Source organism: Zosterops lateralis (assembly GCF_965231275.1).
Source record: "Zosterops lateralis genome assembly, chromosome: Z".
NCBI classification, from domain to species: Eukaryota; Metazoa; Chordata; class Aves; order Passeriformes; family Zosteropidae; genus Zosterops; species Zosterops lateralis.
Window position 1 is genome coordinate 9,445,666 of NC_139800.1, and position 17,100 is coordinate 9,462,765.

A 17,100-nucleotide genomic window follows, 5' to 3' on the forward strand; every position below is an offset into this window, starting at 1 on the left:
TGAGGTTGCATTTGGATTGCCTTCACACTACTTCAGCCAGACACATGTAAATCTCTCATTTATTACTCTTAGCAGCTTGAAAAAGGGAGTGCTAAGTGATTGGATAAATAGGCAGGAAGAGGTACAGGCAGTTCCTTAGCTTGCACATTAATTTAGCTGTAATGAAAGGTATTTGCTTATATTGTTATTTTAGGACAGTTAGTCCTGCTTAGAAATTGCAAGGTCATAAGTAATGCTGACAAACGTTCATTGTCCAGATTCTTTCAGAAGAAATTTCTACCCTATGAGCTCTTTCAACCACCTGCCAAAGCAGAGTGAAATACGTTATGCAATCCTGAACAGTGCGTTTGGAATCAGTAAAGAACAAGAAATTGTACTTCAAATACTAGCAAAACCAAGGGATTTTTCAGATGTGTGAAATGCAATCTGTTAGGCCACGGATCTGTTTATGAGGCTTTGACCAAGACTGGTTTTGAAGCTATTCCATTTTAGTCACATTTTGGCTACGATTGTTAATTATTTAGTGGTTAAAAAAAACAAGCATAAAACAATAGCAATCGTATGAGATGCACTTGGTCAGGAGAATTGTGATGTTTTGCAATTCTGTTTTTGGTTAAGTCTTGAGCTAATTAAGCATTTAGATTGTTTGACAGTCCAAAAAACTTTGTTCTTGTATGTGTCCCTTCCTAAAAATGGCATTCCAAATAGTGTGGTGCTGTGCTAGAGGTAGTAACTTCACTGAAACCTGTGGTTCTTCTTTTTAGTCTGTGCACTGCTGAATTTTCCATCTCTCTCTGCATTACTTTTTCCTGCACGTTCTCTTAAGTAGCTCAAAAATTTAAACAGATTAATGCATCTTAATTTTATAAAAAATTTTACTAATAAAAATAACATTTTAATTAATATTTTTTTCTTAAGGCTTTTACAAGTTAGAATCATAGAATAATAGAATCATTAAGGTTCAAAAAGACATTTAGGATTATCAAGTCCAACTGTCAACCCAGCATCACCACCCACAAACCATATTTTCAAATGTCATACTTACACGTTTTTTGAACGCTTCCAGAGATGGTGATTCCATCTTCCCTGTGCAGCCTGTTCCAATGCTTTACAACTCTTCCTGTGAAAAAATGTTGCCTAGCATGTAATCCAAACCTCCCCTGGCACGACTTAAGGCCATTTCCCCTCATCATGTCACTTGTTGCCTGTAAGAGGAGCTGACCCTCCCCTTTCTACAGCCTTTCAAGCAGTTTTAGGGAGCGATAAGGTCTCCCCTGACCCTCCGTTTTCCTGGGCTAAACAAGCCCAGCTCCTTCAGCTGCTCCTCATTGGACTTGTGCTCCAGACCCTTCCCCAGCTCCATTCCCCTTCTGTGGACTCTCTCCAGCCCATCAGAGGGCCCAGAACTGGACACAGCACTTGAGGTGTGGCGTCAGCAGTGCCCAGCACAGGGGAACAATCCCTGCCCTGCTCCTGCTGCCCACACCATTGCTGATCCAGGCCAGGATGCCACTGGCCTTCTTGGCCCCCTGGGCACACCCTGCCTCATGTTCAGTCACTGTCACCAGCACCCCCAGGTCCTTTCCAGTCACTGTCCCCAGTCTGCAGCACTGCAGGGGACTGCTGTGGCCAAAGTGCAGGACCTGGCACTTGGTCTTGTTGAACCTCCCACCACTGGCCTCAGCCCATGATCCAGCCTGTCCAGATCCCTCTGCAGAGCCTTCCTGCCCTCCAGCAGGTCAGCACTCCTACCCAGACTGGTGTCACCTGTGCACTTGCAGAGGTCTATACACATAATAGATAAAAGAGGCTAAATAGGACTGGCCCCAACACACTTCTGAGAAACACCACTTTTTTTTTTCCAGGTTCTTCCAAGCAAAAGTGGGAAGTTGCGTGGAGTATTTACACTTGTAAATGACTTGTATTTGTTGAATAAAACCATGCTTGACAATAGTAGAAAGACTAAAATGACTTAAACTGAACAAATGAGAACCAGACTACTTTTTAAAACAGAAATTACAGTTAATAAATTAAAAAGAAAATCAAATAGTGGTAGTTCCTACATGTTATCCAACCTCTTTTAAAGCATCCTTACTTTATTAAACTTCTAAGTTAATCCTTCCTTTTCTATAAATTTGAGGAGAAGTTAGGTATTTTAGTTCAATAACTTTACATAAATGAAAATAATAATTTTAAAAAGTTGTGACTGTAATACAGTGAAATTCTCTCCATTTTTTCAGCCATAATTGAAAGAAATACTTTTTTGGATGTGAATTTTTCTTGTTTGTAGATCTTATGTTATATACCTGTCATTATTTATGATTCAGGTACATTAATTTTTAAAATTTACTGAGGCAAAAAGACCTAGGACATGCATATTTTTCTTTGATCTTGAACTTCTTGGATTTCCTACAGTTAATGTTGTGTTGGCATCGCAGAAGTGAATGTGCTTTACAGAACAATGTCAGGTGTTTAAAACTTCACAGTCAACTAATTGGGGAATGAAGTTAAAGAGATTTCATGTAAAAAAAGGTAGGTAGTTTTTAGGAAGATACAGAATTGTTCCAAATCAGAGTGGAATGGAGAGGGAACCTCTTCCTCCAGTCTTCTGTACTGATAAAAAATTTAATCCTACACAATAGCTATGGTTCTAATGATTATTCCACTTTGAGTAATGTAATTTACATGCAATTTACTTTCCAGTCAATATTCTAAAGAGTTGTATTAGCATGTAATATTTATTGTTTCATGACTATTAATTAAATGATGTGAAGATTTGTAGATAACACCTACTTAGAATCTATTGGATTCAGTCCAGAAGGGACCTCTGGAGGTCTCTAGTCCCATTGTTATCCCCTAAGCAGGGTGAGTGATGAGATCAAGCTACGTTTCACAAGACTTTACCCAGTCAAATCTTGCAAAACCTTTTTGGGCAGACCACTTTACTATTTGACTGCCCTCATGGGATAAAGGTTCTCCTTAGAGCCAGCCAAAATTTCTGTTCAGCATTTAAAATTTTATAAAACTTGTGGGAATAATTATTTTAATAGTCTCATGGTAATATGTAGTATGTGGTAAAAAATGAAACAGAAGTTCAGGTCAGTTTTAATATGAAGGAGTAGATTGTCAATGAAAAAAATAATGGAACTTTTCTTTCATAACATCTATAGGGGGAACCAAACTAGTTTTGGAAATACAACTGTAAGTGTTTTCAGAAAAGACAAAAGTGGCTAAATACTTAGTGGGCTTAATAAATGTAATGAAGAGGAATTTATTAATTTATTTTCCTACTTCAAGATAGGTTAGCTTTGAAAGACTAGTTTGCAAAGTGAAGGCTTGAATAATGTATGGAAGGTTAAAACCTAAGGAATCACTGAGAAATTAGTTTTGATGATCATGTAGTTTTAATATGGATTTAATAACTTGGGTTGAAGAATTCATAAACAGAGAAAGGAGTCCTGACATGTGTGTCTCTATGCAAGATAGATCACAGTTGCTGAAGCCCATTTTCTTTCCTAGATAGTTCTATGATTCTGTTTCTTCTGCCCAGGAGTAATAAAATGAATTTCACCAGCTTCACTCTTACATTCTTTGAGGTGAGGGGAAGTAAGGATGTATGCCTGCAGACAGCCTGGATAGATACAGTTGACTAATCCTAACTTGTATACAATAAGAGTAATGTGATTTATGAAGAACCAATGCTTTAAAGTGGGTTATATTCTCAAGGTATTCAGCCATTCACAACACTTAGTTGCTTTTGTTGTCATTAAAATGATTTGTAAAAAATAAGTTAGACAGAAAATTATAATAGATGCTACACAAACTTTTTTTGTCTTCAGTAGAGCTAGTATTTCTTCCTGGCTTGTGTTACATGGAAAAGAAGGTGAAAGAAAGATTTGCATGCTGTTCTGAATTGTATTGGTTCTGCTTTTCATACAGACACACTTCAAGGATCATGTAAAGTGCATGTGTTCCATTTGCCAGCCCCTTTTAAAAAACACAAAAAATCAAATTAAGTTCCTTCTGGTCTTAACATGACAGGTCGATGTGCTGTAACAAACTCAGACAAGTTCTCCAACATATTTTTCTTCTTGTAAACTTGTGTATTTCTTTTAAACTGATCCTCTTTGTCAGAACAGTCCTTGCTTCTGCTCGCATTTCATTGTATTACTCTATGTGTTTCTTTTCCTTTCATTTCACCAGCAGAGCACAGAATATGCTAGCTTCAAACCTTTTTAGCTGTATTTTGCATGTCATCTGGAACACTATCACACAAGTGTCCAGCACTCAGCTGGCTTTGTATTGTTCTTTAAGCAATCAGATCAGATTGTTTGCTGATATTTTTTGAAGAGAAGAAATCCTTTATTGTAACTTATTGTAACACATGCTTATAGAAAAAAGCACTAAACTTGTAAAATATAATGCTGCGAGTATGCTCTTAAGGCAAAAAATTCTTTTGATTCTATTCAGGGTTAAAAATCATTTGGGTGGAATTACTGTCTTTGTTTTTCACCTTTAGAAGTCAGCAAATAAATTGACTGAAGAAGTTTCTAATTACTGCATTAAGCTACTGAAATTTATCTCTTTGTGTAAATATAACTTCGTTATAATTCTTTAATTGAGCCCAAGCGCAGGGTGTACTGTTCTCATTATTTTCAGGAAAAAAAAGTCGTGACAGTATATGTGTAAGAGTTTCAATTTTTTTTTCTCAGAAATTTTGTACAAATATCAACCAGAAGTAGCAAAAAACAACCACTGTTCCTGTTATTGGATAATAGTATTATTTTTCTGAGAACATTTGGACTACATGTCAAGTATACATTGCTAATCCAGCAAATTAAATATATTAAAGATTATTGAGAAAAGAACAAGGAACCCTATTATGCTGTCGATTAAACTGGGCATAGTATACCTAGATCTTGAATAGTTTGTATCACCCTGGCCTTCTCATCTCAAAAGGTTTTTGGAGAATTGGAGAAGAGAAGCAAGGATGACTGGAAATCTGTTTCTTTTCCTGACTGTTCAACCAGAAAAAATCTGATTTTCAAGGATGACTGAAAAATCATGACTTTTTTACAAGGAATGACTAAATTGAGGACTCTTTTACTTGAAGAAGTCAACTTTTGGAAAAGTCAAATCTGGGACAGCACTACAGTGATCTAACCAGTTACAAATTGTACAGAGGGCATAAATGAAGAAAAAAAAAAATCATTCATAGCATCTTTCTCCACAAGAACTTAAGCCTGTCCAGAAAATATAGAAGAAGAAAGACTCAAAACCAGGAGAAGGGAGGCAGCCCTTTTTAATGCAAGGTTTAGCTAATGTTGAAACTTCTTGGCAAGTCACTTTATGGAAGCTGGACATATGTATAGGTTGAAAGGTTGGCTAGGCATGTTCACAGAAGAAAAATCCATTGAAAGTACTAAATACACAGAAGCACATCTGTTTCAAAAATTCTGAGCCAAAAATAGTTGGGAGAGTACTGGTATAATTGACATTTTATGCTTGCAGTGGTGTTATTCTTTCTTGGGCCTTCTCTTAGTTGGTTGTGAAGGCAGGGTATTGGGATAGTGGAATCTGTGGTCTGGCCCATGTTGCAGTTCTTAGGTTCTTCTGTACCAGGTGTGGTCCATCAACCTAATGAACTGCTATTCTTTACAGCCAATGCTTAGCCTTTTATACCATATGCAGTGTGAGTAAGGGCAGATAAAGTGGACATTTTGTGTGCAAAGATATGTGATCTTCTCAAAGTGTTGTTTATAATATTCAGAAATTTAGGAGAAAAATACATGCTCACAGTAAAATCATAGAAAGTGTTCCTAGAAAAAACTTAGAAATATATGTGCAATATATTATTGCTCTAACTTATCAAAATTATTTCTGTAGAACAGAGCTAAAACTTGGTTAATCATAGTAATCATAGCTGTTAGCTGTGTTTCCCTTCTGCCAGAGGTCTAGACTAGTTGTTTCCTATTTTCTGCTGTGTGGCAGGATGCCCCCAACCACACCTATGTAATTAGTTTTGCTAGCTTTACTTTTCCCCAGACTTGGTTGCATTAGCATGCTCTAAAAAAACATTGCCCTACAAGCTGCTTGAGCTGTTCAGTGTCAATGTCCTCTGAAAAAAAGCCTTATGTATAAGTTGGTGGACTTACCCTGAATGTACTGATAGAAAAATTATTAGCAGTTTATTTACAGTAGATATGTAGAATTTTGTGGTTTATTCTCTAGCCCAGTTTGAGCTAGCTAGTCTGTGTAAGTCCACCTAAATTTTGGCTCAATACTGAGAATGCAATAAAAGTTTCAAACACTTCTGAGGTTCAGAATACAACATATCAAGTATTTCCTACACTCTGGTGATAGTGCAAATGCTGAATCTCTAAGTTATCTCTGAATGTTATAGAAATCACCATTGTCACAGATAGGTGGCTCTACATTTCTGATCCACTTGCCTAATGTTTTTTTGTGTGTGTGGATCAGGAGTTATCCTGAGTGTCCTAAGGGCACTAATGATACTGCTCATTGTGATAAACTTGTAACTGCTATTCTATTGGTACATTGCTGAAATCGATGAATAAAAATTACAGCTTTAATTTTTTTTTCCGGAAATATGTTTATTTTACTTTTTTGACTGCATTTGCAGTTTAGAAAAAGTAGTATGGAAGTGTTTAATTTACAGTGCAATTATTTAAAAGATTTATATAAATCTGGAGAACTAGAACTTAGAACAGCAATAGTTTTTCTGGCTGTAACTCAGAATTTATCCACCCAAGCTAAGTATCAGAACAAAGTCCAATAGAGACAGACTTTGGTTGTCTATGGCAGCATTGAAGACATGGAAAACTAATAACAGAAAAAGCTATTTCTGATGACTGCTGTGTAACATGTATGTTATTCTTTTCCTTCCTTGGTTTAAATAGCTCTTTTTGGTTTGAGGTTTTTGAGGAAGGAACCAAATAAGACATGTTCTTTATTTTAGGGCAGAATGCTGTTGTGGTGTACCACTTTCTGTAAGGCAAGGGATGTGCTGGAGAAAAACTTTTAGAAACACATCAAAAATACTGTGTAGTAGAGAGTATTACTGTTGGTAACCTGTGCAAATCTAATGAATGACCAAATTATCTCAGGAGTTATTAATTCCATTGCAATTCTCTAATACTAGTGACATCCAGTTATCTAGTGTTACTAACATTGTCTGCACTTGCAAAATGACCTCTTTTTTAATACGGCCAAGTATTTGTATGCAAAAAAAAAGAAGAAAAACCAAAACAGACCAAGGAAAAATCACACTAGGGTGAAAGTACAAGCTACTCACTGTTTTTTTTCCTATTTTTTCTTATTTTCCATACTTTAGAAATAGAAGTTGGAGTTATCAGCTTGAAGGTTTTGATCCATTTAAGAGAAAACTGAGATTTCAGTCTGATCTGGCAGCACTTCAGTTTATAGTCATAGGTGTTGGAACTAGGTTAATCTAATTTTTCCCACTAGGTACTTTTTTTGCCCAATCTTCTACCTTTATTCAAAAATGAGACATCTATGTTTGGATGCATAGCTAAATCATGTTGCATAACATGAAGGATAAAAAGTAAAAAATATGTAACTCTAATGAACTTGTTAGGTTTGTTGACTAAGGATGTGTGAGAGGGATAGTTCTTACTTAAAGAGCTTGTTCTTAAAACCTATAATAATTAAAAAGTGAGTGTCAAAAAGTATAATTTGATTTAAAAGTGAAAAATAAAACCTTGCTTTCAGAGATAATATGTCTGGAAATATTCCCTAAAAATGAAATATTCATAATTTGTAGTATTTATCTCTGTTTACTCTTAGTCAGGAGAGAATCAGTGGTTAGGCTGTATTTTATTTTCTGACAACCTTTTCAGTCAGATTAACTGGCAAATCTAGTATTATATATATGAAGTACATGTTCACCTGTCTGAAACTTACACAGAACTTCATGCCCAGTCATATATGTATTTGTTGGTTTTGCCTAGCCTGAATTTTCTTACTTTTTTTTTTTTTAATTATTTTTTAAATTAAATTTAAATTCCATCAATTGTGGTAGATATTCCCTCAGCTATTTACTATTTTTATTTTGGTCTCCTGAACTCCTTTCCATTAAGAAATATTCCTTCAAAAGCCTTGGTTATTTATGTCAATATCTATCTTAAATATTACTCATGCTTATTGCTAGCTTTCAGAGTAATTTTGGAATAGATTGAGTATGTATAAGTAAACAGCCAGTGTTTCATACCAATTTTAAACAGTTTGCTCTTCTAGTAAGAGTTTTCATGTTTTGCTTACTGTGACTAAGTAATAAAGTTACTTTACTACTTTACTGTAGATAAAGATATTGTGTGTGTTATTCTTGTTGATTAAAGAAATTCTTTAAAGTGTTTGTAATACGAGTATATTCATGTACTTTTCCAATCTTTTAACACATACATTTCTATCTCAGTGTTAATTTGATGCAAATAGTCCCTTCTTGCACATTGGACATTTCCAGTAATATATAGCTAGTAATAGTAGTGTTTTATAGAGAGTCTTCTCAGTTAATGGGCCAGTTTGGATAATGAGACTGGTAGAAAGGGCATTGTTATCCTTGAATTTATAAATGCACATTAACATGTAAGAAGAAATAATTACTTTTGCCTTTGTATCTACTACTGTTAATGCTGCTGTTAGAATAATTATTTGAACTGTTACAGAAGCTGCAGAAAGTTTAAAAAGCCTGTGAGTGCACATGGTGGTGACAGAAGAGCCACGGTGTAATAGTACAGTGTGAGAAATCCTGTATATTAATTTGATTAAAAAAAAAAAATTAAAAGTGATTTCAAAGGGAAGGAGCTCTACTGAAACAGTGGGGCTCAACTTTGCTGATAAAGGCATAACCATATACCCCAGACAGACACTGAAACAATTAGGTTTTTTTCAGAATAAAGAGGAATTAACAAAGGGCTGAAGACAAGAAAAGAAAAGTCAATTAAATTATAAGATGCAATCTCTCGCTCTGAAGTGTCCTAAGCCACAGAGCTGGGAACTTCTATCAGGGAAGATAGAATGACCTGCCCTGTGTTCTTTGCAAACACTGACAAATGACTGCTGTGGAGGGAAACGTAGATAACTGGATAACCTAGGGCAGTTGTTCTCAAATTATACTCTAAATAATTCTTAATGTGAGGCTGAATAGCTTTTAAAGAGTATTCTTTATCTTCTCTAGCTTCTAGAATAAATTACTTACATTTTTATGCTAAGGGTGGGTGGAGCTATGATTGAATCATTGTGATGCTTTAGTATAAAAAGATCTTTCTTATAGTTTGAATTAGTATGTCTCTTAATTTTTTATTTATTTTTAATGTGGGAATACCTTTGCTATCGTAGAACTCTGTGTGAGCTGTGTAGTTGCACAACTGGATGCATTAGGCCTGAAAACTGTCAGTGTGCAGGGATCAGGAAGAATCTTCTTTCCTTTCTCTGCAGTGTGCCAGGAGACAAATGGCTGTATTCCCCTGAGGTGCCTGGGATTGGCTATAGCTGCAGATAATTTACCTGACAAGTTTGAGCAGTGCTTACAATACTCACAGAGAATTTGTCTTTCTTATCTGTTTGACTTAAGTGTCCTACTCAAATAATCAGGATCATGCCAGTCATCAGATTTGCAAAGGAAATGGATTTTTCTTCAGGTTAGAGTTACAGATAACAGAGACTTCTTGAAGAGATAGTCTGTAGCTTACATCCATGCTAATACATTAAATAAACATGTCAGTGGCTTTTTTACTGAACTGAATACCACTGGCACAGATCTTGTGTACATAACTACTAAGCTGGCTTCTCCAAAACCAATTAGTTTGGTATGTTTTGCCTGTTAATAATCGTGGCCATCTCCACAACTTTTTGTGGGAGTTCTTTGAGATCAGTTGTTCTCATGGTACAAATCTGTGCAAGGAATTTTTCATAAAAAATTGTCATAGAGTTTTAAAACAGCTCGATAATACAGATAGGAGAATTTCAGTGTCTTGTGTGATCCCTCTAATTTTTTAATACAGTATGTAAGTGTATTTTAGCATGGTGCCTGTATATCCTGCCAAAAAAAGACTAGAATTTTTTCTTTTTAAAGTGTCACTAACTCTTGCTGTTTGATCCATGGCATGACAGGAGTGTATAGCTGCTCTGGTTCTTGACCATCCTGTTGAACAGATATTGGTCTGTCTATGCAGTTTCCTTCTGGCTGATGTGTCAGTCAGAGTTGTCAGTGACAGCTGTACATTCATCATGCATTTCCTGTCTGTCTGCTGCAACTCTTCAGCAGCCCCACAGGAATGCCCAGACCTCATCTCCATCTGCCTCATGAAATGACTTCTGATTTCTGCAGGGCAGGCATGGCCATGTAATCAACCATCTTCCCTCCTACCTCTTTTCCATTCCACTTCCCCAGTGTGGTCACATTTCAAGGGCACTGCACCCACTTTATTAGGAGTTATATGACCTTCTTTTTTGGCTTGGGCACAGAATTTTCTTGGCTGTCTCAAAATTATCTGGCTGCCATCTTATCCCAAGTTATTTACCTATATAACGGTGTTCTTTTATTCAGATTTTTTGTAGTGGCTCTTATACCAACTGTCAGTGAACTGAACCAGCATTTTTGCAGTTGTCGTAATTGTGGCTGTTGTCATAATCTTTGATGGTTGGTTGAGATAATTGTTGGCTTGAGAATCTACCTTTTTGGTCTCTTTAACTCCTGAGGTATTTACTAGGCTCCTGGTGATCAAACTGTACCTTTGTGCTGCTTTTTTTTTTTGATGTGGACTTTCTATTTTGATTTGTTTTGTCTCTTTTTGATTTGCCTTTTTTTTTTCCCCCCCACCTTAAGCAATTAGACTTATCTAATCTTATGGGCAGTTGTGATGATTTGTATTTTCAGGGGTTTCTTGGCTTAAAATTACAATCTGTCAAGTACTACATCCGTAGTCTTCTGCATTTGGAACCCAACATATGAGAACTAAATGGATTCCTTGAAGGTTCAAAATAAAGTTAGAGGAAGTGCTGTGAGAACAAAAAGAAGACAAGTTATCTGATTTTAAACCATATACAGAAGCAAATTATGAAGCAAGTGATTTGGTTCATAAGAATTCTGTGTGCTTTCAGGCAAATCACTAGCAGAAACCATTCATATGAAAGCAATAAGATGAAAAAATGGAGCTGGAAGATGATGTAGATAAAGTAAGGACACTGAAATTTTTTTCAAAAGTTCAAAAAACTTTCTTCCTGGTGAACTGTGGCCTAGGACAGTGTATGAATATCCTTACAGGAAATTAATCATAGTCTGTAAAACTTGAATATTTAGTGGTTGAATATTTAAAACTTGAATATTTAGAACATATTACTATCCAGGTATGTTCTTGCAAACATAATTGGTGTATTGGAAAATAAAGTTATCTTTTCCTTAGTTTTATTATCTAATTAAGTTTCATTATCATCATATCTTCTTAAAAATGCTAGCTTATGCATAATGGAGAACACTCACTTCCAAGCAGAAACTGTGGTCTTTGTTTTTCAAAAATATAACAGAAACAAGGGACTTAATTAATATAATCCTCTCCTGTCACAGTTTTTTGAAACTGAACTTTAGGTGAGGAGTAACTTCAGATTCATACCTGTAGGACAGCAAGTTGATTCAGGCCATAAGGCAAGTTTTCAGCTCTTCTGAACTCAATGACAACGTTTTACTTGAGTTGAGTGGAATTGACTTTATTCTCAAACATCCATTTTATCTAAGGATGTTTTTCTTTAATTGTTTTTCTGTATTGCCATTGAGTATTAAAAAGCAGAAGACATGTGTATTTCAGAGACTTTTTTCCATTCAGTTGTCAACTATGTTCTAAAGAATTTAGTTAGAGTTTTCTCACTAAATAAGACTGAGCCGTCTGCTTTCTCTGAGGAACAGATTTTGCTTGAACTTCAAAAGGATTAGGTTCAGATACTGTCCTGAACACAGAAATAAGAAGTTTGGTTCCTCAATTATGTAAGAGGCAGGAAATGTTCATTAAAAATCCTTCTTTTGCTCCCAATCTGTGTCATCTTGAAGCTTAGGAACATTTCAGTGATTGTATTTCAAGAGAAATAAGGATACTTTTTTATAAGAGTGTTTTCTATAAGAATGCTGATTTGGTTACCTTCCTCTCCTCCAGACAGCAAATGAGAAATCAGTGTACATTTGAACCACCTCGATGAAATTAGTGCACATGAACATTTAAGTTCAAAATTATAGCTTAATCCACAAGCTGCTCCACACTCAGTACCCTTTAAAAATCAAAGGAATTCCATGTGGTCACGGCAGTCTGCATGCATAGAGAGTTTGCTGGATTTGTTCCAAATTTTAAGCTTTGTTATTTTGTCCATGGATTTGGCTTGCAGACAGACCATAACTCTTTTAGCAGTGAAAGGTATATATCTTGTGATCAGACTTCTATGTGATAACAGTCCTTATGGTATTTTTAACAGAAAATGTCTGGTGGCCTGAAATTAGTAACTATTTGGGTTTAAAATTAAAACATAAAGATAGTATCTTTTCATATTTCTTTCTCACTTGCTTTTCTAAAGAGTAGAAATTATTCTTAAGCATTGTATGCTTCAGAAATAAAGAAAATCAGTATAAATCACTGAAAATCAATAGCATTGTGGGACTGACTTTTATCACTATCCATATTATAGGATTGCATAATCAAAATATGAAAATCTAATTAATGAATTGACTGCTGCATGACCACTACTGTTTTAAAAGCTATGCCACAGAAAACATTTTAATTTCATTGGTAGCTCCAGATTATTTACATATTAACTACACAAAAACTCATTAGCTTCTGTATTTGAAAGATTTTATCTACAATGACAAAATTTTTCCTTTGAAGAATTTTTTTAGCTTTTTGGAAGGGTGTTTTTTATTTTAGTTTTGTTAGCTCATATTGTTAAGATACACTATAATTATGGAAGGATAATGAGAAAGGCACTATGGTGACATTCATAAGATGTTATTTTAAAATGGTATAATAGTTAGGAGTTCAGGTTTTTAATTAGAATCAAAGTCTAAGTAGTGTGACTTACACTTTATATTGTTTGATTTGTAAGCGTGAGACTGTAGGAGGCTTCCAATTGTGCTGAATATGTAAAACTTAGGGTTTAAGGATCAGTAGAGGTCTGTAGCCATGCTGCTGTAACTTCATAACAGAATGGTAGACTGCTTTATGGAGCTGGTGATTACAAAGATCCACTTTAACCGTTTTTTTCTTGCTGGCAGGTGTCCCACTGGCCTGAGGCCAGCGGCTGTGAGTGTACTGCAGCTTGTGGTTTACACCAGAGTGTAGAAAATGCCGACACCAGCTGGCTGCACATAATTAAACTGATTGCGGTCTGACAACTTGGACTAAGATACAGATATGTGATAAATATACAAATTATCTTACAAACGTGGTTCACTGACATGCTTTATCTACTTTTTTTTTTTTTCTTAACAGATATGATATCTGCACTTATAAAAACAAGCCTTGTGGAACACTGGGTAAGATTATAAAGAGAAATTTCAGCTTATATTTTCTGTTTCCGTGCTTTATACTTAGCTATTGGTTTGTTGACTGATTAGATCTTTTAAAGTTTGTACTTTCAAAATTTTGCGGTTTTATAAACATGAAAAATAAAAGAAAATATAGATGGATTTTTTTTTCTTTGATACATTGCTGGAAGTTTGAAGTATGTGAACTGGTGCTGTGTATTTCATCTCTGACACTGTAGTTCTGATAAAACCTTGCAGTTTACTCAATTTTACTTCTTACAGAAGAGAACTTGCTGTTTGTTTCCATTTATTTCCATAATCTAGTTAAAAAAAGAGAAGAAAAAAATCCTCAGGAAGGTTATAAAACTGCCCACATAAACGTTACAAAAGAAGTGGACTTTGAGGTTTACCCTGTTGCTGTGTTGTACACAGCGAGTACAGCTTTATTTTTTTCCTTTCACAGATTTAGAAAAATGGGCACAGTGATAGAAAAAACAATAACATCGAAACTACTCAAGACAGTGGTTTGAAAATGGAGAAGTGCACATGGCAACCTTGGATTAAGGATGGAAAGCTATTGTTCTCTCCATACATAAATGTGCCACCAGAAGTTATTTACTACAATAAATAACTAGAGATGACCTATTACTACAGGTTGTTTCCTCCAATGGTTGCTTTAACATATAAAGGAAACATTATTCATTATTATTCAACATTATTATAAACTTGTTTAGATTTTTTTTTAGTTGACATCCTTTTGTAAGCTGATTTTCTTGCAGGTGATTAAAGACAAAATTCTAATTCAGCTAGTTCATATTATTAATACTTTTCTCAGTCAGAGTTCATTATTGTATTTGCTGTGTCTTTCCCTATATTACTGTATGCCCTTAATACATGTTAATTTTTTCCATAAATCTCTCACAAGTCAGTACAGTTTGCTTCTGGCAGAGGGATGTAGTTTACCTGGTACCAGAAACATACCAGAATTTTGCCTGATAAATATAAACAAAACCCACACCATGCTTTAGTAAAAGGCAAATCATGCTGATGAATTTCTAAATACAATTCATTTTATTTGACATTGGAGGTGATGAAAGTGAAGAGATTTTGTCTTTGCAAGCATTAAAAAAAGAAAGGCTGAAAGAGAATACATTAATGCATGAACTATTTAATATTTTTATGTAATTAGTTCTTATTCTATCAGATTTTGGCATAGAGGCAAATTCTGATTCATTTGAATCCAGTGTAACAGAGGATAGATTTGGCAAATATTTTATTAAACAAAAAGTTTATTAAAAAAAATTTAAAGAGTCTTATATGGTATCAGTTCCAACTTACTGTTATAGGGGTCTTGGCAACAAAGCCATGACAATTTTTCTGCACTGTAGGCACTGAATTGGAGAAGAGACGAGGCCCTGTAGTCCTCTTTTGCAAGGCATTTGATATGCTTAAGTCACACTGACATCCAGTAATTAAAGTTAGTCATATATATAAGGAGTCTGTGAAAAAAAGTCACAGGGATGTCTCAGAAGGTCAAAAGAAACCTGAATAATTGGTATCCTAGGAAAAGACAAAAGTAAAAGACTTAATGTGGCATAAACATCTGTATCCTATTTCAGACACCTGAAGCAGGGAACCTTTCATAGAACCTCTTAGAAAAGATAGACCTCAAAAGTCTTTGCAATGTGTCTGTGGCTCCATTGAAGGACAAGTGCTTTGAAAGTCTGAGTCACTGACTGAGTTCTTAATTTGATCTCTCTCACTTTCTGCGAGTATGGTATGGAGTTACATTACTCTGTTCTTCTAATTTGCTGAAGCAAGTCCTCAGTTATAAGACCTGAAGGTGGAGTTGTCTTTATCATTCAAATATGGTGGACTTTTCAGGGGAACATGATAGTTGTATATATATGTATTGCCATGTTGTCTTCAGAATTTCTTCAGTTAGAACAGTATGGGTGAACTGTAATTACTATATTTTTTGCAGGTTCCACACTGCAAACTCTCCAGACACACACTGTCAGCTTTTGCCCATGCCAGTTTGGCTCTCAGAGTAGTTTTGCTGTGTCCAAACTAGATTTGTTTGGGAGAAAACATGGAACACATACCCCCCAAATGTCTGTGCCTACAGGGGACCTGAGATCACCCATGGGGTGTGTTCTCATGATACCCCTGCAATATATTTTTCCCTTCAGGAAGCTTTGAGTCACATTTGTAGTGATGTTCAGCCTACAGGATTCAACTAGTCCAGAATGGCCAAACCAGGATGCAAAGATACGCCAAGAGCCTCAACATCAGTGCTTCAGTGTGCTGATCCACTCCCATGGCTTCAAATTAATTACTCATGTGGACACAGCAGGAAGCACTTGTCATATTATGGCTTCCTTGCTGTTAGTCCAAATAGAAAAATTTGAAGTATTCAAATAGTTTATTACTCATATAAATAGTTTGCTTTCTCTCTTCCCCACTCCCTGTTTCATTCCCCTCATCTCTCAAGCAAAGTTAAGCTTTTTCAATTTTTTTTGTTGTTATTTTTGGGGTTGTTTGGACTCGAGGACTTTTTTGCTTGTTTTTCTGGGGTTTTTTGTAATGTAGTTAACTGAGCAGGTAACTTCCTTAAAGAAAGGTTTGTTGCTTCTTTCAGATAAGAATTTCTAGGGGAGAAATACATTAAATAAACCTGATATTTAAAGCTTTATCTAAAGGCACTAAATTATGGCTGCAGTATGTTCTGTAATAATCTGTTGCTGAAAAATGTGTAAGATATAGAAGAGCCATAGTTGGTAAATGCCAATGGTGTTCTCTCTCTGAAGAAAGTTTTTAAAAGCCCTTGTAACACAATAAGGTTTTAATGCCAGAAGATGATGGGTGATAAATGGAAAAGACTTCCATGGTTAAATGCGTGCTTGTTATTAACATGTCTCCTCTCTCTTCACTGATGCATTCAGTTTTGTTTTTTTAATTTTTTTAACGTACCATGTGAGGTTTTTCGTACCAAAAAAAGTTGCTTGTATGCTTTTATGAACCCACTAAACTTAAACAGATTTCTTTAGAAAAATAATGTGGATACATTTTGCTTTCTTCAGGCACAAGAATGTTAAAATAGAAATGCTTTCTTGAATTCCCTCTCCTGGCTCAAGTTACTAGGTGGTCCCAAGTTACCAGAAGTAAAATTTATAAATCTAACCCCTAGTCTAGACATTTTCCAGCACTGACTGCAGTTCAAAAAATATTAATGTCTAGCCGGCAAAGTGAAATTCCCCCCAGTGATTTTGCAAATGACTAGAAAGTTAACCTTTTGCCAACTGCTCCTTCTGTGCATAGAAGTTATTAAAAAGAATCCAGGCATTTATAACTAGGGCTTTTAAGACTGAAACACCTTGGCATGACCCTTTGTGTCTCCTTCTGTTTATTCAGGCTTGGCCTCTGTGGCTGGAATGTGTGAGCCTGAAAGGAGCTGCAGCATTAATGAAGACATTGGCCTAGGTTCAGCTTTTACCATTGCACATGAGATTGGTCACAAGTGAGTGAGTTTAAAATAAGAATACATTTTAATTTAT

At 35.4% G+C, this 17,100-nt stretch overlaps 1 protein-coding gene across 1 annotated transcript in view; it reads left to right on the forward strand.

Moving 5' to 3' along the window:
* Positions 1-17,100, forward strand: part of ADAMTS6 (ADAM metallopeptidase with thrombospondin type 1 motif 6) — a gene marked incomplete at both ends in the record, with an annotated part of 137,316 nt that overhangs the window by 39,795 nt on the left and 80,421 nt on the right. Inside the window, 2 exons of the mRNA XM_083884445.1 lie at positions 13,509-13,552; positions 16,958-17,063. Of these exons, the coding sequence (XP_083740571.1) occupies positions 13,509-13,552; positions 16,958-17,063 (150 nt within the window). The remainder of the gene's footprint in view (positions 1-13,508; positions 13,553-16,957; positions 17,064-17,100) is intronic.